The 23,676-nt window shown below is 31.6% G+C and overlaps 1 protein-coding gene across 6 annotated transcripts in view; it reads left to right on the top strand.

The window, feature by feature from the left end:
- LOC150093785 (protein turtle-like) overlaps positions 1-23,676 on the top strand; it is a 264,493-nt gene that overhangs the window by 212,183 nt on the left and 28,634 nt on the right. For all 6 annotated transcript variants that reach the window (XM_090412675.1, XM_090412672.1, XM_090412674.1 and 3 more), the window contains one exon: positions 20,757-20,960. In XM_090412675.1, coding sequence (XP_090268801.1) covers positions 20,757-20,960 — 204 coding nt within the window. The remainder of the gene's footprint in view (positions 1-20,756; positions 20,961-23,676) is intronic.

Genomic DNA, 23,676 nt, shown 5'->3' with positions numbered 1-23,676 from the left:
AGAGATATATATGTAGAGAGAAGGAGAGAAAAGTCACGCTTTGGGTTGCTTAATTCCCATAGTGAAGAAAATCAGATGAAAAGAGTATTTCTTACTTATATCACAAAACTGACTCTGTTTATTTGCGTATCATTTGGAACTTCAGTTATTAAAAAATTCATATGTTTATACAGATTATTTCAGTGATCATTGCGTCATTTCTTCATCATTATCTCATCATCACCTTGTGTTCTTTATATTCATCATTTCATTCGTCTTCATTATTATCATATTTCATTGAATGAAGAACAAAAATGCAAACAACAATTCAATTCGTTTCAGTTATTTGCATTTAAACTAGAAAACAGAATGAATTTATGTTATGTTTAAGAGTCAGTATTATTTTCAATTGTCTTACTGAACTTTGCACTACTTTTTGACAACAGGACATAATTAATATCATCAACACTTCTTCCACTATATTTTATGATAAAGCATCTTGTTAATTCCGAGATAAAATCTAAACTTCTCAATGAAGAAAAGAGGTTAACAACACATGTTTATTGAGAAATAATTATTGACAAATCAAACTCGCACTTAAAGCAATCAGAATTATTTTCGGAAATTAGAGTCATTTCCACAAACCGGCTTTAATTTTCTCTCAACTTTTCTATTTGTTGGTAAAAAATTGTCTCCCTAAATGAAACAGCAGTTTGCGTATCTTCAGAGTAACGTTTATGATACTAGTTCAGTAGAATGGTAGGCACTTTGAACAAGATCAAGATCAAGATAAGATAAGGAATCGTGACGTGATTGGGTGTTTATTTGATGACGTCATTATCGGTGTGACGTCATGAGATTGTAAGGTTAGGATTTTCCCTGGTGGTTATGTGTCAGTGACGTCAGTTCTTCTGATTTGGTTCGCGTATGGAATTATGGCTGATGGTAGAGATAAGTATTCGTGTTGTGATTGGTGGTGCAAGATTAAGATCAAGCTAAGATAAGGAATTGTGACGTGAATGTTTGTTGCTATCAGATAAAGATAAGTGACGTCATTTGTTAGTTGTAAATAAGTGACGTTATTGTTTTGAATGGAAAGGAAAATATATTAGTGGATAAGGAATCGTGTCGTGATTGGTGGGACACTTCTGACAAGATCAAGATCAATATAAGATAACGAATCGTGACGTGGCTGTTTGTTATTATAGATTTTGGAATGTTTGGAATTTCGCTGGGGCTCGCGTCTGTCAGGGATATCACGTGGTGTGTTTGGTTCGTTTATTGCCTTGTGGGTGTTATTTAGAGATAAGAATCGTGATTATGTGTTTGGAAATTACTGGGGAACATATGTCTCTCTGTGATATCACATGGTGTTTTGGTTTGGCTATGGAATTGTGGGCAATGTTTTTGAGATAATGTATTTTGCAATTTTTCCAGGGTGACACACATCCGTCATTGTCATCATGTTTTGTGCTTGGCTGTCTATAGATGGGTGTACTAATTTTCCAATACATTTTGGGGTATTTCTTTCCTGTTAAAGGGTGGGCATTCTTAGAGTAGATTCGTGATGGCGGCTGTGTTTAGGCTTTTCTGAATAATTTAATTATATGCTGGTGTCCTCAAGCATACACTTTTTTTTGCTCCAAAGTTTTCATTATCAGTTGGAGGTGACATTACAAAAATATTATTGGCAATGACAACCCCTTTTTCGAATTAACGTTATCTTGTTTACAAATGTTTGGGTAATGGTGTTTTTTTTTAGTTTACATGAAGAGAAAAAACTAAACGGTATTTTTAAAAAAAAGGAGACTTAAAAGGTCACAATAACCTTTTTGTATGTAGTCTAGAAATTCTAATGATAATTTAAATTTACTTACAGTTTTCCAGAATGATTCTTCTTAATGCAAATAGATATTACAAAATAGGTGAATTTTTATCCACACCACAACACACAAAAACACAACCTTGAAAGAACGAAATTTCTGTAATAACCTGAAAAGCTATTTGACTTTTGTTCCTTAGATTTTCTGTCTGTTTAATGCCTTAGCATTGGGTCATAGTATGTTTTTATTCCCAAAGTGGTGAGTAACCTAATATATCCGCCAGCGATCGGTAATTGTTGTCTACTTGTAAACTTTTCTGAATGGTGAGGTTTGGAATTCTCCTGGTTTTTCATGACTCATGTTCTCCCTTTGATGTTTTGCGGGGTAGATGGGTTGTTTGTTTGTTTACATTTTGTATATCTAGGAAACTGGAATTTATTTCATATGAATATTAGCTCTGTAATATATACTTTGTTAATTTCTATGTTGCCTTTATTTGCCTGTAATATTATTAACAAATTGTATTTACTAAATCTAACATACAGAAATTAAATTAAGTGAAAAAGACAGTATTTTTTTTCTTATTCTTCTGCTTTAACATTTGCACTGATGTTCATAGTGTATGATTTGCCACTGGTGCTTACGTGTAATTTTCTCCATATAACATTTCAAAACAAGTTGAACTATGGTTTTTACATAGTTCAACTATGTAAAAATCATTTCTGTTAGTTCCTATTGACTGTTGTCTTCTCAGCCCGACATTTATATATATATATATTAACACAATTATTATGTTAGATATTCTTTCCAATACAAATATTTATGATCACAACAAACAAGAAATTCATCACCCTTTCAAAGTTTTGAAATTCATGCAAATATTGTTTTCATCATTTCATATCATTTAAATGAAGAACGGGTCTGGCTGTTAAGTTCGTTAATGTTTTTTGGTTTTTCTCTTCCAATGTCGAGTATTATTTGATATATGCATGTTGATTCACTTGTTATCTGTATGCAACGATACCTTTTTATTTATACAACAAACATTTTAAGAGTTTAGTAACTTGATGCGTCAAAATATCTAATGTCCCTTTGTAAATAACAAAATTCTAACAGTCGTACTTTAAGTACGATTGTGTTTTCTAGTCCATTGGAGGTATGTACATATATAATAAATAAATTGTCACTTTTCATGTGAAATATTCTCCACTAAAATGTTGCCTATTAATTTAATACCCATTTCCTTTTGTTTCCAAGAGTTGACACAGCTGCATTGAGTGGATTTTCAAAAAAAAAGCCTCTGGTTAGTTTGTGGCATGAAATTTTACAAGGAGAAAAAAATGTTATGGTCTTACTTAAATTTGTATAACACATCAACGATACCCAATTTGTCCATTTAAATTTACACATTTTATTTAAATAAAATATTATTTACAAATTGTATTTACTGAATCTAACATACAGAAAATAAATAAAGTGAAAAATGCAATCTATTTTTTTTTGTTGTTGTTCCTTAATCTTCTTATTGTTAAATTTGCACTATTGTTCAAAGGTTCTTCCATGCTTGTGGAATTGCCGTCATGTGGTTTTTGATGGTTGCATATTTATTATTTTGAAACCAATCCATATACTTCTGAGTATTATTAAAAACACAGAATCTTTCGTTATGTTTCCAAAAGCATTTAAAAGTACACGTTATGTTTTCACGTTTTGGGCATTCAATTTCATTTAAATCAAGAACAGGCCTCCCTATTAACCTGGTTAATGGTTTTGATTTTTCTCTTCCTTTGGCGAGTAATATTTGATATTTGCATGTTGATTCTATCATCCAATTTCTTAGTTTGTGCAGAGATAGTGAACCAATTTCCCACTTCAGCTGATGGTTATATTTTATTAACCAAGAATTCTGTTTTTTAACTCTTTCAGCTAATTTTTTCCAACAACAAGGTGATTTTGTCAATGCATATCTTACAATAATTCCATCAGGAATACATATTTCTTTATAAAATAAATCTGAAGTCTTATTCAAAAGAAATGGATAATCAATTATAGGAATGATAAACAAAAATTCGAATTTTTCACCCACTGTCGATTTTTCATAATCGTTTTCCTTCATTCTTCTTCTTAAATTACTTCATATGGCACCACAAATAAATAGTTATTTATTATTATTATGACTATTATTATTATTTAAATGATTATTAACTCTGATCTTATATTTTATGTTAACTTTCTGTAACAAAATTCTAAACAATTAGAACTTTTCACAAAGAAATTTTCAAAGAATTTAGTGGCTCACCCGTTATTTTTACATTACCAAACACAAAACACGACAACACAAAACAGGCAGCTGCGGTGGATGAACGATTACTTAATTCCAAAGTCACTCGACTCTATGGCTTTTTCTTATAGTAGTGTTTACCCTTACTATATGCCCTACCATGACCAGTCCTTCAAAAATGAATCTTTTGTGCAGATGACTCAATGACATGCTTTCACATACTGTTGAATATACTGTTGGTGTGTTTTTATCTTACTTTGTGTGGGAAAAGGTAAAATTTGTATATGTGTTATCTGGAGTGTACAAACATTTTTTCTATTACCAAATGTTAAGAGTTAAAGTCATGTTTTGGGTTAATTATCTGCTATCTCTCTGTAAAACAACGAAATTCTAACAGTTTGGATTTTCGATTACGTGAACGAATTGTTTTTAGATAACTCAAACAATGTCAATAGGTAGCATTAGACAATTTCTAAAATAAACAATACATGGATATCAGTTTTCAACACTTTTTTCCTATTTCCTGGCATTAATTTCACAGTTGTAATTTTTTTTTCAATTAATTGAACAGAGTTGCATTAAGGTATAATGTTGTGGATTTAAATATGAAGTTGTGATCAGAATAACTGAATAAAAAATTCACTGTGTAAAATCACAACAACAAATCCACACATCTTTGTTCATTTAAGTTTACAAATGCATATTTTATTAAAAACAATAATAAATAAAATAAAAAAGCGTTTTTTAATTTTTTTTCTTCCGAAGTTATCAGTATCAGTTGGAAGTTAAATCACTAAAGGATATCTGCAAATGAGGAGCTTGCTCATCTCCACTAGGCTGAGCAGATATTTTCTGGAGGAGAGAGGGATGAGGGGGTGAGGGGGGGGAGAATTGCATGGAAGACCTCTGTCACCCTCTTGACTACCCTTTAACTTCCACAACTTAATGCTATTTTTCCCCCTCCAAAGTTATCAGTATCAGTTAGAGGTGACATCACTAAAAGATATCCTCATCTTTTAGTGATGTCATCTCCAATAGAATTAGCAGGCATCTTCTGGAGGAGAGGGGGATGATGGGATTAGGGGTGGGTGGGGAGCATTGCAGGGAAGACCTCTGTCACCCTCTTGATGACCTTTTCACTTTCACCACCTAATGCTATTTTTTCCCATCCCAACAGTTTGGGACATATGAGTGAGAGAAATATTCACATGGTCAAACATCAAAAACACTTTTTGAGGACAAAATACTTCACATAATAAGGACAAATAATACAGAATACCCTTCGAGCCACAGAGATAAGATTTGCCCTATGATGTCTCAAAGTAAGATAATCTCACATCAACATCATATCCAACAGCATGTAGAAACATGTCCGTGAATCATCTGCATGAAATTTTCATTTTGGAAGGAACGGTCACTGTTAAGGGTCAGGTAAACTGTACTATAAGGAAAAACAAATGAGTCAAGTGTCTTCGCAGTTATGGCAATTCGTTCATCCAGTGCAGGTATCATATTGTGTTGTGGTGTTTGGTATCCAGGAAAGTAAAGTAAAATAATGGGTGAGCCACAAAAGTCATTGAAATTTTCTTTCTTCAGGAAAATAGCACGAGACAAAACTCTTCACATAGCTCTAAAAGAATAGAAACCGATTATTATTTTAGAAGACACGCACATTGTGATGTATTTATCCAGAACCACTTGGGAAAAGTTATTCAGGAAGTGGTCTGATATCCTCGGCTACTTGCAAAGAAGAGTTGACTATGAAATGGACCACGGTGAGTGTTATATTCTGAAATGCCAAGATGGAGAACTAATACTTCATGATACAGGAGCTGATGGAAGTAAAGTTTTTTCTATTAGTTGTGAAGAAGCTGAGAGATTTTCACCAAAAATGTACGACATTGATTATCATTTACTATTTTTGGAAACTGAATTACCAGATTTTCCTATCATGGGGAAAATTATCGCTAATCATTTAAATTCATCGATGGTAAAATTTGACTCTCAAGATTTTATCCAATTCGATAAAGATTCTTTATTTTGGGACATGACCATTTTACGAAAGCTGTTTGTGTATATTTGGTGACAAAAGAATACACAGAATGTTTAGGGAGGCATGGTGTCATTTCCAGACTGACACAATATCAAATGTATGGAAGTGTGGTTACCATGGTATCTGATTAAAAACTCTTTTGTGTGACCAGCTATTTTGATGTAATATAACCAAGAAACAGCGAGTAACAAAAATTTTATTCATTGAACTCTTTGGAAAATGTTAAGAGTGTAAACTAAATATTGTGAGATATTTTAAGTAATTACATGTTTCGAATTTTTCTCAGTGAATATACTTGTAAATAGTATTTCAGCAAAATAAAATATGCATTTGTAAACTTAAATGAACAAAGATGTGTGGATTTGTTGCGGTTTTCCAAGTAAATTTTTCACTCAGTTATTCTGATTGGAACTTGATATTTAAATCAACAACTTTATACCTTAATGCAATTCAATTCTATTTAATTATTTTAAAAAAATCATAATTTTGAAATTAATTCCAGGAACGGGAAAAAAAGTGTTGAAAACTGATATCTGTGTATTTATTATTTTAGAAATCGTCTAATTCTACCTATTGACATTGTTTGGGTTATCTGAAAACAATTCGTTCACGTAATCGAAAATCCGAACTATTAGAATTTGGATGTTTTACAGAGAGATAGCAGATAATTAACCCAAAACATGACTTTAACTCTTAACATTTGGTAATAGAAAAGATGTTTGTACACTCCAGATAACACATATACAAATTTTACCTTTTCCCACACAAAGTAAGATAAAAACACACCAACAGTATATTCAACAGTATGTGAAAGCATGTCATTGAGTCATCTGCAGAAATGATTCATTTTTAAAGGAACGGTCAGGGTAGGGCATAATAAGGGTAAACAGTACTATAAGAAAAAGTCGAGTGACTTTGGACTTAAGGTAATCGTTCATCCACTGCAGCTGCTGTTTTGTGTTGTGGTGTTTTGTGTTTGATAATGTAAATATAACGGGTGAGCCACAAAATTCTTTGAAAGTTTCTTTGTGAAAAGTTCTAATTGTTCAGAATTTTGTAACAGAAACTTAACATAAAATATAAGATCAGAGTTAATAATCATTTAAATAATAATAATAGTCATAATAATAATAAATAACTATTTATTTGTGGTGCCATATGAAGTAATTTAAGAAGAAGAATGAAGGAAAACGATTATTAAAAATCGACAATGGGTGAAAAATTCGAATTTTCGGTTATAATTGATTATCCATTTCTTTTGAATAAGTCTTCAAATTTATTTTCTAAAGAAATTTTTATTTCTGATGGAATTATTGTAAGATATGCATTGACAAAATCACCTTGTATTTGGAAAGAATTAGCTGAAAGAGTTAAAAAACAGAATTCTTGGTTAATAAAATATAACCATCAGCTGAAGTGGGAAATTGGTTCACTATCTCTGAACAAACTAAGAAATTGGATGATAGAATCAACATGCAAATATCAAATATTACTTGCCAAAGGAAGAGAAAAATCAAAAACATTAACCAGGTTAATAGGGAGGCCTGTTCTTGATTTAAATGAAATTGGATGCCCAAAACGTGAAAACATAATGTGTACTTTTAAATGCTTTTGGAAACATAATGAAAGATTCTGTGCTTTTAATAATTCTCAGGAGTATATGTATTGGTTTCAAAAAAATAAATATGCAACCCTTAATTTTACTAGAGTAATAAATTCTCAACGATCACCAAATGAAAATTAACTTTCAGATGAGAGTTAAATTGTCAAAAACCACATGATTTCAATTCCACAAGCATGGGATGAACCTATGAACAATAGTGCAAATATAACAATAAGAAGATTAAGGAACAAAAAATATATTGCATTTTTCACTTTATTTATTTTCTGTATGTTAGATTCAGTAAATACAATTTGTAAATAATATTTTATTCAAATAAAATGTGTAAATTTAAATGGACAAATTGGGTGTCGTTGATGTGTTATATAAATTTAAGTAAGACCATAACTTTTTTTCTCCTTGTAAAATTTCATGCCACAAACTAACCAGAGACTTTTTTTTTGAAAATCCACTCAATGAAACTGTGTGAACTCTTGGAAGCAAAAGGAAATGGGTATTAAATTAATAGGCAGAATTTTAGTGGAGAATATTTCACATGAAAAGTGACAATTTATTTATTATATATGTACATACCTCCAATGGACTAGAAAACACAATCGTACTTAAAGTACGACTGTTAGAATTTTGTTATTTACAAAGGGACATTAGATATTTTGACCCATCAAGTTACTAAACTCTTAAAAGTTTGTTGTATAAATAAAACGTTTTCGTAGCATGCAGATAACAAGTATATCAAAAAATACTCCCATCGGAAGAGAAAAATGAAAAGACATTAACGAACATAACAGCCAGACCCGTTCTTCATTTAAATGATATGAAATGATGAAAACAATATTTGCATGAATTTCAAAACTTTGAAAGGGTGATGAATTTCTTGTTTGTTGTGATCATAAATATTTGTATTGGAAAGAATATCTAATATAATAATTGTGTTAATATATATATATATAAATGTCGGGCTGAGAAGACAACAGTCAATAGGAACTAACAGAAATGAGTTTCATGTAGTTGAACTATGTAAAAACCATAGTTCTACTTGTTTTGAAATGTCACATGGAGAAAAATCACATGATTTACACGTAAGCACCAGTGGCAAATCATAGACTATGAACATCAGCGCAAATGTTAAATCAGAAGAATAAGAAAAAAAAATTGTCTTTTTCACTTAAATTAATTTCTGTATGTTAGATTCAGTAAATACAATTTGTTAATAATATTACAGTCAAATAAAAGGTACATAGAAATTAACAAAGTATATATATATATTAGAGCTAATATTCATATGAAATAAATTCCAGTTTCCTAGATATACAAAATGTAAACAAACAAACAACCATCTACTTGAAAACAATAACTGTATAAAATCATTAATCAGGAATGAATAATTTTAGGATATGTGTCATAAGAATTTTACACTAGAAAAACTGGTCGTACTTCCCCCGAACTGATACTACTGCGCAAAACATCAAAGGGAGAACATGAGTCATGAAAAACCAGGAGAATTCCAAACTTCACCATTCAGAAAAGTTTACAAGTAGACAACAATTACTGATCGCTAGCGGATATATTAGGTTACTCACCACTTTGGGAATAAAAACATACTATGACCCAATGCTAAGGCATTAAACGGACAGAAAATCTAAGGAACAAAAGTCAAATAGCTTTTCAGGTTATTACAGAAATTTCGTTCTTTCAAGGTTGTGTTTTTTTGTGTTGTGGTGTGGATAAAAATTCAACTATTTTGGAATATCTATTTGCATTAAGAAGAATCATTCTGGAAAACTGTAAGTAAATTTAAATTATCATTAGAATTTCTAGACTACATACAAAAAGGTTATTGTAACGTTTAAGTTAAAGGATATTACATCCCATATCGTTTCTTAGCCGAATAAGAAACTCAAAGTGTTTCATGCCGAATATTGTAGAAACTATATAAAGTTCGGCGATTCCAAGTGTAAGCAAATACCTGGATACTGCAGCAACTGACCCTTAAGGTAGTGCAAGCTGAGGCAACTCATGTGTAAGGTGGGGCAAGCTCTGATTACTATTCTTGATATTTACCCATAATGTGAACTTAGCTCCTAGGAGCTGTATTACTGTTCTACATTATGAGAGAAGGTCACTACCCAGACCTGTTTTAACCTTATTTAGGTCTCATCAGTGAGTAGGTAGACCTAGTTAATATCAAGTTTGTAGCGAACAGAACTTACAACTCTTCTATGAGTATTGCCGAGAGGTGTTCTAATAAATTATTGGATATATGAAGAGCCAAATGCTTCATTTCGGCGACATATGACTTGTTTAAGCCTTTGGCTCTTCATATATCTAATAATTTATTAAGACACCTCTCAGCGATACTCATAGAAGGGTTGTAAGTTCTGTTCGCTACAAACTTGATATTAACTAGGTCTACCTACTCACTGATGAGACCTAAATAAGGTTGAAACTGGTCTGGGTAGTGACTTTCTCTCATAATGTAGAACAATAATACAGCTCCTAGGAGCTAAGTTCACATTATGGGTAAATATCAAGAATAGTGATCGGAGCTTGCTCCACCTTAGACATGAGTTGTCTCAGCTTGCACTAACTTGAGGGTCAGTTGCTGCAGTATCCAGGTATTTGCTTACGCTTGGAATCGCCGAACTTTATATATTTACTATATTCGGCATGAAACTCTTTGAGTTTCTTATTCGGTTAAGAAACGATATGGGATGTAATATCCCTTAACTTAAACATGTCATATGTCGCCGAATTGAAGCCTTTGGCTCTTCATATATCTAATAGGTTATTGTAACTTTTTATGTCTTCTTTTATTTTTAAAATATCGTTTAGTTTTTTCTCTTCATGTAATCTAAAAAAATCACCTTACCCAAACATTTGTAAATAAGATAACGTTAATTCGAAAAAGAGGTTGTCATTTGCCAATAATCTTTTTGTAATGTCACCTCCAACTGATAATGAAACCTTCGGAGCAAAAAAAATAAAAGTGTATGTTTGAGGACACCAGCATATAATTAAATTATTCAGAAAAGCCTAAACACAGCCGCCATCATGAATGTACTCTAAGAATTCCCACCCTTTAACAGGAAAGAAATGCCCCAAAATGTATTGGAAAATTAGTACACCCATCTATAGACAGCCAAGCACAAAACATGATGACAATGACGGATGTGTGTCCCCTGGAAAAATTCCAAGATATCTTATCTCAAAAACATTGCCTACAATTCCATAGCCCAACCAAAACATCATGTGATATCACAGAGAGACATATGTTCCCCAGTAATTTCCAAACACATAAACACGATTCTTATCTCTAAATATCACACACAAGGCAATAAACGAACCAAACACACCACGTGATGTCCCTGACAGACGAGCGCCCCCAGCGAAATTCTAAACATTCCAAAATCTATAATAACAAACATTCACGTTACAATTCCTTATCTTATCTTGATCTTGATCTGGTCAGAAGTGCACCACCAATCACGACACGATTCCTTATCCACTAATATATTTTCCTTTCCATTCAAAACAATAACGTCACTTATTTACAACTAACAAATGACGTCACTTATCTTCATCTGATAACAACTAACATTCACTTCACGATTCCTTATCTTATCTTGATCTTGTCAGAAGTGTCCCACCAATCACGACACGATTTCTTATCCACTAATATATCTCCCTTTACCAGTCAAAAGAATAACGTCACTTATTTACAACTAACAAATGACGTCACATATTGACAACAACAAATGACGTCAATTATCTACATCTCATAACAATATACACTCACGTCACGATTCCTTATCTTGTCTTGATCTTGATCTTGTTAGAAGTGCACCATCAATCACAGCACGAATCCTTATCTCTACCATCAGCCATAATTCCACATGTGAACCAAAACATAAGAAGTGACGTCACTGACACATATGCCCCAGGGAAATTCCTAACATTACAATCTATGACGTCACGCCGGCAATGACATCATCAAATAAACAACCAATCACGTCACGATTCCTTATCTTATCTTAATCTTGATCTTGTTCAAAGTGCCTACCCTTCTACTTAGATCTCTAGAGGATAGACCAGTACACGTTTGACTCTTGTCATCTGCTGAGCAACTTTTCTTAAGTTTTTTTTCTTCTTCTTTTTCCAACCAATTCCAGAGTCTTTTGAATTTTGGGGCAGAAAATTACTTTTGTTTTCTCCTGGAGAAATTTGGGCTTTTTAATCCAGAAACCTCTGAAAAAAATTGCAGAATACACATGAGTACATGTAAAATACTACTTAGGTGTAGAAAACCCGCTTCTTATCTACCACTTCTTGGGAATGTACATTCAACCTCCAGTGCATATTCAAGATGAATCGAAATATCCGCCTACTCCTTGGGAAAATGAAAACGCATTAGAGTATTATTATTATTATTCAATATCAATGAAATTCAGATTAAACTGACTGGTAGCACTGGCATATATTTCCTCTCTAGCTGTTAGAAACAATTTTCGAGTGGTTTTCATTCGAAAACCGTGAACGACTTTGCTTGCAAAGTTTCCAGATAATATTGAACTGCTTACATGCCGGAAAAAGTGTTTGCAGGAAATTTAAAGAAAAGAAGGGAAGCTTGGCTTGTAGGTAATTGAATTATTTTCCACATTATTTCGCCTTTAAGAAATGAAACTGCGAGTGATATTTCTTTGCAACGGTCAGAGATTTGTCCACTTTTTTTATTCTTTACAAGAAAATCCGCTGGAGTTTAGAAGGATTTCAGATTTCTTGACAGTAAATCTTTACTGAAAATGCCATGTCGAATTCAAAATCTTGTAGGAAGAGATTATCCAAGCTCACAAAAGCAGGATCATCTTCTAAGGTGACTGGCAAGTGGTGTCAAAGGAACTTTGCATGTCGATATTCAAATAGCAATGTAAAAACTTTCTTAATAAAAGTCAAACACTGCATTGCTATGAAAAGTAAAGATTTGTGAGTGGAATATACTGATAAAATAAGCATACCATTTTCTCAATTTTCTGTGCAATTTCTGCCGTTATTTATAAAGCTACATCGACAGCTGACTGACGATAAAAAGATTTTCCATCTTTTTACCTTCAAAATTTCTTATTTCTGGATTTTTGTTCTGTACTTTCGGTACCAATACAAACGCCTTATTTCAATAAGGATTTTAATCAATTAAGAAACCCTATTATCTGCATTTATTGTGTCGATGAGGTAAGAAACTGTTTTTAAAATCCTAGTTTTTCCAACACTTATTAATTTCTTGATGATCACATCATCCTTTCCGTACACTCAGAAGATGTGTGAGCTGAATTTTGTATTACAGCTGTGTCGTCAAACATTAATTAATTTCATCGTCAATAGTTGATCGAATTATAATTAAACCACATTTGATTGATATTTCAGTCATCAAATAGAACCGAATAATTAACAAAGTTCTTAAACATCACAAAATCAAAAACTGTCACTTTTTTAAAAGCACGAACCAACAAGATCAGATCGTCTTAACTATTCGATCTTATTATAGTTCATGTTCGGCATGGTCATCAACCATAATGTTTGTGCATACTGTACTTCCTTTAATCTTTAAATTTGTAGAAACGAAGAAGAAATAATAACTAATCCGAAATCTTTCATATGTTTTTGTTTTAATTTTTTTGTTGAAATAAAATTGTGCAATTTACTAGCAAGGAAATAAAAGGAGTAAAATTCAAAACTAATCTTGTCTTTTTTTCCCCTTAGAAGTTTTAGTTTTATTAGAACCAATTACTCTGACAATGAGTAATTGGTTTGTAGTAACCCAAAAGTAGCACTTTTGGGTTACTACAGACTGCAATACTTTACGTAGTTGTTGTTTATATTTATTCTTAAAGTTTCCACTGTAATTCCTTTCATAAGACATTTCACTTATGACCGGCGCCTATCGGTTAGAGCCTTAAATTCTAGTTTCATCAGAACACGAGAAACATTAGAATTTTCATCTGAAGAAATAGTTTCACTTCAAAACGAGCAAATATATTCCTTTTCAACTGATACTAAGTCAAATAGTCTTAGATGGAGGTGAAAGATTCCAGTTTTCCCGCTTTTAGAACAAGCAAACCAGCCGATGAATATTAACACACAAACGAATATAATATATAATTTTATTTGCGTCACCGCAAATTAAATTATATATATATATATATTAAATTTTAAAATAAAATTTAATTTCGAGAGTATTTTGCATGCTTTCCTCAATCACTTGAATATTCAAATCACAACTCTGTAATAAGCCTATCTTAAGTTCCATAGGCCTCTGTTTTGGGCTCGATGCTGTCGTTTCTTCCTATCTATAAAAAGTTTTGCTTCAGAAGGATATGGTGTCAGAGTTTACTACAGTAATTTATTTTATTCTTTTTATAAATATATAATGTTACTCAAATTTTTTTTAAATTGCGTGTGTGTGTGTGTGTGTGTGTGTGTGTATATATATATGGGGAACCCTGTAACCTCTAGGGAGTGCGTCCCCTGGGTGGTCGATAGGGGAGCCCACCATGTATGAATATGTGTGTGTGTGTGCGTGCATGTATATATATATATATATGGTGGGATGGTCCGAATATACTGAATAAGGGGCAATCATCTTGATTGTAAAGGAAATGGCAGTCCCATGATCCCATAGCTGGATCTATCCTCTTCTTCTACTTTGAGGAAGATCTACTATAATCTACTCTTTCCCCTTCAATATATCCTATTCCTCCTATGGGTTAGTTCAGAAGCCTTAAGGTAGCAGCCCTTCCACTGAACTATCCATCGTCAGGCTAGTCACCTGACATGGATAGTTCAGTGGAACTATCCATGTCAGGTGACTAGCCTAACATAATTCTACTTGTAAGCAGACAGAAAAAAAAATAATCGGATTGAATCTATGGAAAACGACCCTGGAATGGAAAAGGTAAAACGAAAATGGAAACGACAAAATATAATACACATAGCAAACTGTAATGTAAGAGGAACAGCATATAAAGAAATAGAATTAGGCCAAATATTAAATGAAAGAAATTTTAAAATAGCAGTAATCACTGAAACAAAATGGAAATTAAAAGGAACCCAGAGAACCGAAAATTTCAATGTGATATACAGTGGAGTTGACAGAGACAAAGCACAAGCAGGAGTCATGATTTGGATTCATAACTCCCTTTCAAAACAGTTAAAACATTATAAATTATGGAATGAAATAATAATAGAATCTAGAATAAAAATAGATAGAGGTTATTTAACAATAATCAGTTTATATGCCCCAGAAGAAGGAAGAAAACAGGATACTATTGAATTTTATAATCAGTCAGTTACAAAATATATATAATAAAACAAATAAAAATGATTATATAATATTAGCAGGAGACTTAAATTTAAGAATTGGAAACACGAAAATTAATAATAATATAGGATTAAATGGAGAACACACTGTAAACAGGAATGGTGAAAAATTTATGGACTTAGTAGTTTATAATAACCTAAAAATAATGAATTCTTTCTATAAACATAAAGACATACATAAATATACTTGGGCAGCAAGAGGATGAAAATCAATATTAGATTACTTCATATTAAATGAAAAGACATCAAAATTTTCGTTAGATGTTAGAGTTCACAGAGAATATGAAATAAGCAGTGACCACTTCCTTGTTAAAATAAAATTAAGATTACACCTAAATGGCTACAAATAACAAGAAGAACAGAAAGAAAATTTAAAACATTTGTTTATAAAACTAGATTATTAAATGACTAAAATATACAATAGCTATATGAACAAATAATTAACCAATATCTAGATAAAATAAAGCGAAATGAAGAAATAGAAATAGAATGGCTTAATATAAAAACGATACTAAATGCAGCAGCAAATGAAAGCTTAGGAAAGACCAAAAAATTCAATAAAAGGAAAATCAGAAGATATGGGATGATACAATCAAATAAATAATCAAAATTAAAAAAGAAGCTTATCATAAATGGTTAAGCAGTAAAAGATTAGAAGATGAAATCGAATATAAAAGAATAAGAGCCATAGCTAAAAGAGAAGTGGAAAAAAGACATAGAGAATCATGAAACAAATTTGTTTTTAATTTAGAACATGATTTATATAAAATAAGACCTAATGTATATAAGATTTTGAAAAACTTAAATGCAGATACCAAAGAAAACATAAAATTAAACACCGAATTGAAATTAAAAGAATTTCTAAATTACTACACAGAATTGTGGGACGGATAAATATTTTAAAAAAGGTAACTGGCAAACATTTAATGAAAATGAAAAGGAAATAACTAAAGAAGAATTAGAAATCAGCCTGAAAGAAACAAGAAACGGAAAATCGCCTGGAGAAGATAGACTTGATTCAGAACTTTATAAATATGCAGGAACAAGATTCAAACAAAGACTCATCATATTTTTAAATAACATCTACTCAACTGGTAACCCCCCAATATAATGGACAAAAGCAATTGTGATTCCTATCTTTAAAAAGGTAGTAGAGCTGACCCTAAAAACTATAGAAATATAAGTATACTAAAATCCTATTACAAAATATACAGCAGAATTTTAAATAGCAAAGTAATGAAATATTCCGAAAACTTTATTTTAGAAGTACAGAATTTATTTAGAAAAGGACAATCATGTATAGACCCGCCTTTTGCCTAAGATTAATAATAGAGAAAAGAAAAGAATACAATTTTCAAACACATATTGCATTTATTGACTTGGAAAAAACATTTATCAAAGTTAAAAGAAGCATTTTATTTAGCATATTAAAAGAAAGACAAATATCAAATAATATTCTATAAGCTATCATAAGTATATCTGAGACTAATCAAATACAAATAAGATTAAATCATGAGCTATCATATACGGGAGAGATAAACCAAGGGGTCCGACAGGATGTCCCCTCTCAGCAACTCTTTTTAATATTTACCTAAATCTAATAATAATAAAACGGAACAAAAATTTCCATCAAAGTGTTAAAATTTCTCCTATTGTGAACTTACACACTCTCCTTTTTTCCGACGACCAAATAATAATTAAAAATTCTGAAGATAACTTACAGAAAGTTATTTAAATCTAAACGAGATAGCCAACGATAATGGTATGATAATATCAACAGAAAAATCAAAAACTATGGCCTTTAAGGGAGAAGATCCAGTAAGAACTAAAATAGTAATAGATAACAAGATCTTATAACAGGTGAATTCGTTTAACTACTTAGGATGTATGATCACATATGAAAATGAAAAAAGATATAAACCTAAAAATTGCAACATATTTAAACCAAACCTAGTTTAAAAACAAAACAGGCTAAAAGTATACAATACATTAGCTTTGCCGGTCTTATGTATCGAAGCGAAATCTGGACAATAAAACAAAAAGACAAACAAAGATTAACAACAGCTGAAATGAAGTTTATGAGAAAAACTGCAAAGTATACCCTATTTGATCACAAAAGAAACGAAGAAATTATGAAAGAATTAAACCAAGAATCAGTAAGAGAAAAAAAAATTAAAAAATGTAAACATAAATGGATGGAACACGTTCAAAGAATGAAAACAGAAAGATTACCAAAACAAGCCTTAAAGTACAAGCCATTAGGAAAAGAAAACCAGGACGTCCTCTTAAAAGATTCAACGATGACTTCTAAGGCTGGAACAGGCCATGCTAGACCTAAATCCTTGACATGCATGATGATGATGATATATATTTGAAACGCACGACAAGGCACTTATTTTATTATATTATTATTTCTTTGTTTATCTTTCACTTTTAGTAACCATTCAGAAATTAAAAGTTCCATTACTGATTAACTTTTTTCTCTTTGGCAAGCGTATTTCATTTTAACTGTTGGATTTGTTTACCTTATTTTTATTCTTAGAAGTATCCTTAAAATTTTTGTTATACGTTTTGTACTGAACATCCTGCTTTGTTCCTCTTTTCAGATATGCCTATAAATATGGAACTACAGAGAACATCCTGTATAATATACTAAAAGGCAACATTAGCTCGTCTATCATCTCTACTGTCTGCTGCTTAAGCATTTCCGCACTCATCTTATCAGGGCCAAGCGCTTTTTTGTTATATGTAATATGGCTGATAACGTGCGTTATCTCTTTAGTTGTTATGACCCTCCTCTTTTATGTCTGACGAAATGGTCCTATTACTATAAAAATATTGACATAACTCCCACATTTATTCTTTATATGTATTAGACCTGGAAAAAAATTCATTTTTTATCTTTAATAATGTTCATTATTTTTTCTATGGTCCTTTTATCTATTTTTTTACTTTACTAAAAATTTGTCTTATGCGTATGATCCAAACGTTTCTATCTTTTGTCAAGTGATCATTTATAAATACTTTTCTCGTTAACTTTTTTGAATTTTAACTTGCTGACCACTATATGTTAGCTTAGTGCTTTCCATTTCTTTATCATCATATTGAGCATATCTTTCGTCATATCCAAGACTTTATTCATTCCCCTCCTCCAAATTTTATCAAAACATTTAATTTTTTAACTAAATTTAGATTTATATTTAGAATATATTGATTTACACAAATGGGAATATTTAATGAAACAAACTAAAACGTATCTCAGTTTACATTTATTGCAATAACTGAACGAAACGAACGAAAAACAATAATAACTAAATGCATCAAGCTCATATAATAAATGACTAAGGAAACATAACGCTTTAAATCAGCAGGTCTGAGAATCATAAATGTGTGATTTAATAAAATTTTACCTAGAAGGGTTTTTAATTTTTGGTAATTTTTAATTATGTGCGTTGCCAAATCCAGATTTGTACGTAAGAATCGTATACAAATTTCACTTTGGTCCGAAAAATTCTAAATAAATAAATGAATTTTAAATATAAATGACTTCTAAATATATTTTATCACGAAAATAGCTATTTAATTTCCAACAAAGTCAATTTGATTCTTCTCCCCGTCCCCAGACGTGTTTCCTAAAAATAAGAGAAGAATTGTATTAACACCTCGTCTCTTAGTTCAGCATTTGTATTAGTTAAACTTGCTGGCTTCTTGTTGAACTGTCTCGTAATATCCTTCCATTCCTACGATGTCACAATATGATGGCCATCCATATTACAATATCGTAGAAATTTTACTTTTTACATAATCTGGAAACTCTACTTTAAAGACCAAATTTGAAACTTTTTCAAGTCTCTGATAAGAGGGTGGTGGTCTCACCTTTCTTTGGGGGAGGGGAGATCCTGGCATACTCTCTGTTATGCCCTCAAACATATCTTATGTAAATCTAAACATTAATTTTTTATATATTTTACAAGGTCCACCAAAACACCTGTTAAGGCACTTTATCCTGTGAATTTTCAGGCTCAATTAAACTGAAATATCGGCCTTTCCCAAATTATCTGTTCATTTAAGTACTACAATAATCGTATCTACGAGTATGACGGACCGTCCTGGCATAAATCCAACTTGGTTGTTTTTTTTTTTATTAATACCTGTTGTTTGCCTAAGTCTACTTTCTATAGCTTTCCACAACTTATTAACTTTAATGTTTCTACTATAAAACGCCTGCAATTTCCCTTGTTCTTATAAACCTGCATTAAGGCAAATCCTCTTCATTCATGTCGCATTCTGTTCTCCCCAATAATCTCATTGACGAGATCAGTTAATTCTTCAATCACTCACACACTTCCACATTTAAATCGGTGTATCGTGTAGTCCTGTAGCCTTTCCAAGGGAAAGATGACTTTTTTCAGTAGGAATCAAGTGTTCCGTGGAAAAATGGAGCAGGAAACTAAGAAAAGTTTCCCTCAAATTCAAATGAGAGGCATCAAATACTTCTATTTACTATCTAAGAATCTGATGCTTCTCATTTCAATTTGAGGAATAATTAATTAGAGCAAATCGAAAAACTATAATAATTATCAAATATATTTTAGGTTAACGAATTGCAAGTTCATTAAGTTTCTTGATTACGACAAATACCCGTAAACCCTCAAAATACTAACGGTACGGACTTCATAGTGGAAGTGAAAATGTTAGAAATAAAATTTTTGTTTAATTAAAAAAAATATTTTTATTTACCGTTCGCTAGCATTCTTATAAAAATAAGGTATCAGGCTATTGAATAAACATGAATGCAAATATTTACCCTCAAGTTTAAATTCGTATATTAAAATTAACCAAAAAAAATAGTCTGTGTGTGATAAAGAACTAGTTATGAACAGTGTCAACTCTAAACTAATCCTTTTCATCATCTCTGTCCAATAGGAGACCATAACATTTCTGAATACACGTTGCTATATGTTTATTCAGTTAAACAGAGAATTGAAGTTTATGGGTAACTTTGTGATAATAGTTGTATACAGACATCTCCCCAATGACTGCACATTAATCTGTGTTTTCGTCTTCCTTTCCACATCAACTGAGTTACTTCTATATCCTCTACTAGGAATTTAATTCTAGTACAGGCCATAATTCCCAAGTATGATACATGGAGTGGATTTTCCTATTATGACTAGGATTAATTACATAATTGGGGCTTGAGTTATGCAATACATCAATAACCACAACTTCGTATTACTGCAGATCTGTTCACGACATGCCCTGCTTGTAAATATCCAATGTCTCGAAAGAGAATATCGAGATAGAAATGTAATACATCCCTAACATATTGAAAATTTTGAATTTTATTGCATGGAATTATAGTATTATTATGATATGGCACTTTATAAGGTGTAGCTGAATTTTTTCTTTTAATTTTATAAACAGAGGAAATTATTCATAATTTAATCAAAATATAAGTAAAATATAAGTTGCATTATTATTTATAATAGAAATATCTAAATAATTTTTGCAATAAATAAAGTTTTAAGTAAATGTCTAAAATAAAAAATAGCAATGTATATCATACTATGAAATGAACAACAGTATGTTGCATTTTTATTGGTTAATTCATAATTTCTTTCATAGGTATACCGTCCCCTGTTGTAACATGGTGGAGAGATGCCCTTTTGCTGGATGACACATTTTCTGTGACAACTCAGGGTTATGTGCGTAATGAACTAATGCTTCCTAATCTCCATAGGAGCGATCTTATGGCTGTGTTTACATGCCAGGCTGCCAACACAAACCTTACAATACCAACATCCAGTTCTGTCACCTTAGACCTAAACTGTAAGCAAAAATCTAATCTTGCATCTTCTGTTCATTATATTTCTATTCATTTTTAAACAGTATATTACCGTACTTTTTGGATTATCCTTTATTATAGGATTATGGAGCAAAATTAAGGGAAAACTTTGTTCGTGTCTTTACATTATACCCTGTTGAATTAAAGTAGATAAAACGTAAAAGGGATAATGGAAAGCTGATTAAACCTACCCTAATCCACTGTATGCTTTCCTGTGGCTCTTCTGTCTTTCTCAGTATTGTTTATTTTTTTTTTCGTACACAAACATGGTATTATCTCAAACTTTAAGAATTTTGTTTCTGTTTAGAGCTAATGCTAAGGCTATAAAAATTGTGCATGTGTAGAGAGAGAGGGGGGGGGGAGAAAGAAGACGTTGGTTCCTCACATAGACCAGAAACATGACAGCTAACCAATGCGAGTATTTGTAACCCGCAGTGACATATTTCTACACCAATAATCCTTTCATCTTGGCATGCTTATACGTCATGGTGGTTTACTCTTACTGTCAAGACAGCATTTCAAACTAGTCGCCTGCTGTGTTTCGCTCTCAGACACCACGGCTGGCTTTTTTTTTAATTGTTTACTTTAGAACCGAAAGTATAAATCCTGTAGTCTGTGGTGGGTTAAAGTGACGGTCTACTGAAACATGCGATTTTTTTTTTTTATTCGCCTCCTGGTGGCAAGCTCACTACTATCATCGATATGAGCTTGAACAGAAACCAACCAGTAGCTGTCAGCTACAAAAATAGAGCAAATTTCAGTTGATGCTTTATAAATCATAGAAATATAACTGATAAATAGATAGAATTCTTCGACAGTTTACACAGCAGTACTTGAATATTAATACAGATAACATAAGAAAAATCATTTAATAAAAGTATATATGTATTAATAATTTGTATACTTTTGTAAAGGATACAACTTACACAGAGGCGGTGCATGCTTGACTATAGAAACTACGTAAAATATTATTTTCATATAGAATGAAGACGTTGGAGGAATAATATAACAACCAGAAATGGTAATAAAATTATAATGAAAAATAATACGGAATTTTCATATTTTACTTTTCTAGATTTAATGAAAAAAAAAAGTACATTTACTTTTTGCTTTGCATTCTTATGCAATAGATTTAGGCAAACTATTCTGTACATCCTTCTAATTTTTCTTCGTTAAGACTCAGTGACTCAGTTCAAGCATAGCCACAAGAGTCCTGTTATCGGTTACAGCAGTACTCAAGAGATTACATATGACAGATTTTTATCTCGAAAATTATTTATTTTTGCTTTAATTCTGATACACAAGTAACTTATTCGGAGTGAAAGCATAATTTCTACTCCAAAGGGAAGCAATAATATTTATCAATAGAGTGGATTTAGTGTTCATCAGCCATACTGCACAGTGGCAAATATTTGTCACTTAGAAAGGTTACATAAGCAGGTTAAGCAGCGAATTTACGGTGGTCTGAAAGAGCAATGGAAAGCATTCTTACCGTACTGACTAGTAAATTTATATGTATATTTTTAGTTTCGTTCTATCAATGTTAGATTTATTACTTTTACTTTCTTATTATAAATTCCTTCACATTAGTTTTTGTTACGCATATATTAATATTAAGAAATCTAGATGCACCAAGATTGTGTGCAATGAAACAAAATTTGTAACTAAACAAGTACGGCAAAATATGAGACATGAAAAAATTCGTTAATTAGACTGAATAAGAAGTTAACTGAACAAAATAATGTATCACTCAAGAACCGTCAGACTTTGAAAACGCCTTACTGAAAAGGAAAAAAAAAAGGAAAAAACCCATCAACATCTTTTTATTTCCCAAAGGGAGAATCGGAACTGTATTAGCCTAACGATTTTTGAAAATCATAATCAGCCACCCGGTCATCAAGGAGAGCTCGATGTTCAAGACTATCGATGATTCGTAAGACTCCATGGAGAGAGAGAGAGAGGGGGGGGGGGGAAAGGGAAATATACAAGTGCTGTCACTTCGTGATTCTAAACTATAATACAGTAAACGTCTGAAATAGTATGAGGTTTACAATTGGTGATTTTCTTGAGATAATGGTTTAAAATTCGAAGTTTCCGGGAGAAAAGCCCAACATGTGCCAACGCCGAAGATCGACTAACTCAAGAACGGGAAAATGGGTTTTCTATTCAGCGACTATAAAACCTATAATAGTCGTTCTTCTTCTGACAGTCTAGCATTCTAGAACAAGTAACGTTTCCAAAAGGATATACACCACTATAATGAAAATAAAAATAATAATTAATACGAACAATTGTAAAGAATTCTTCAACACTGAGTATTTTTGCATTGTTTATTTATAACATTTTATTTCAAATATATGTATCTTTTATTTCATATTATTGGTATTTTTTTTTATCTGTTAAGTGTCTAACTATAGGGTTTCATGTACATATGGGAATGCACATCGAAAATCTGGGGTTTATGGCTTCCTCCAGAGTGAGTGAAAAATCCTCCAAACTCCAGGTCCATCATGCTCCACTGAGACATCTGCTACTTACTATAGAGGGTAGGAAAAGACCCCCAAAAGAGTTTTATCCAATGTACAAAAGTTTCTACAAACAACATCCATATAGCGAAAACAAGGGATCTTAAAAACATCAATATAACAAAAAAAAAACTAAAATAATTTTAACATTATACTTTTATTTCTCAAAGCATTT

This window comes from Typopeltis vanoorti, chromosome 23 (assembly GCF_054136105.1).
Source record: "Typopeltis vanoorti isolate ZY-2024b chromosome 23, IOZ_Tvanoo_1.0, whole genome shotgun sequence".
NCBI classification, from domain to species: domain Eukaryota; kingdom Metazoa; phylum Arthropoda; class Arachnida; order Uropygi; family Thelyphonidae; genus Typopeltis; species Typopeltis vanoorti.
The sequence above is the reverse complement of the archived record's forward strand: the minus strand, read 5'-3'. Positions and strand labels throughout refer to the sequence as shown.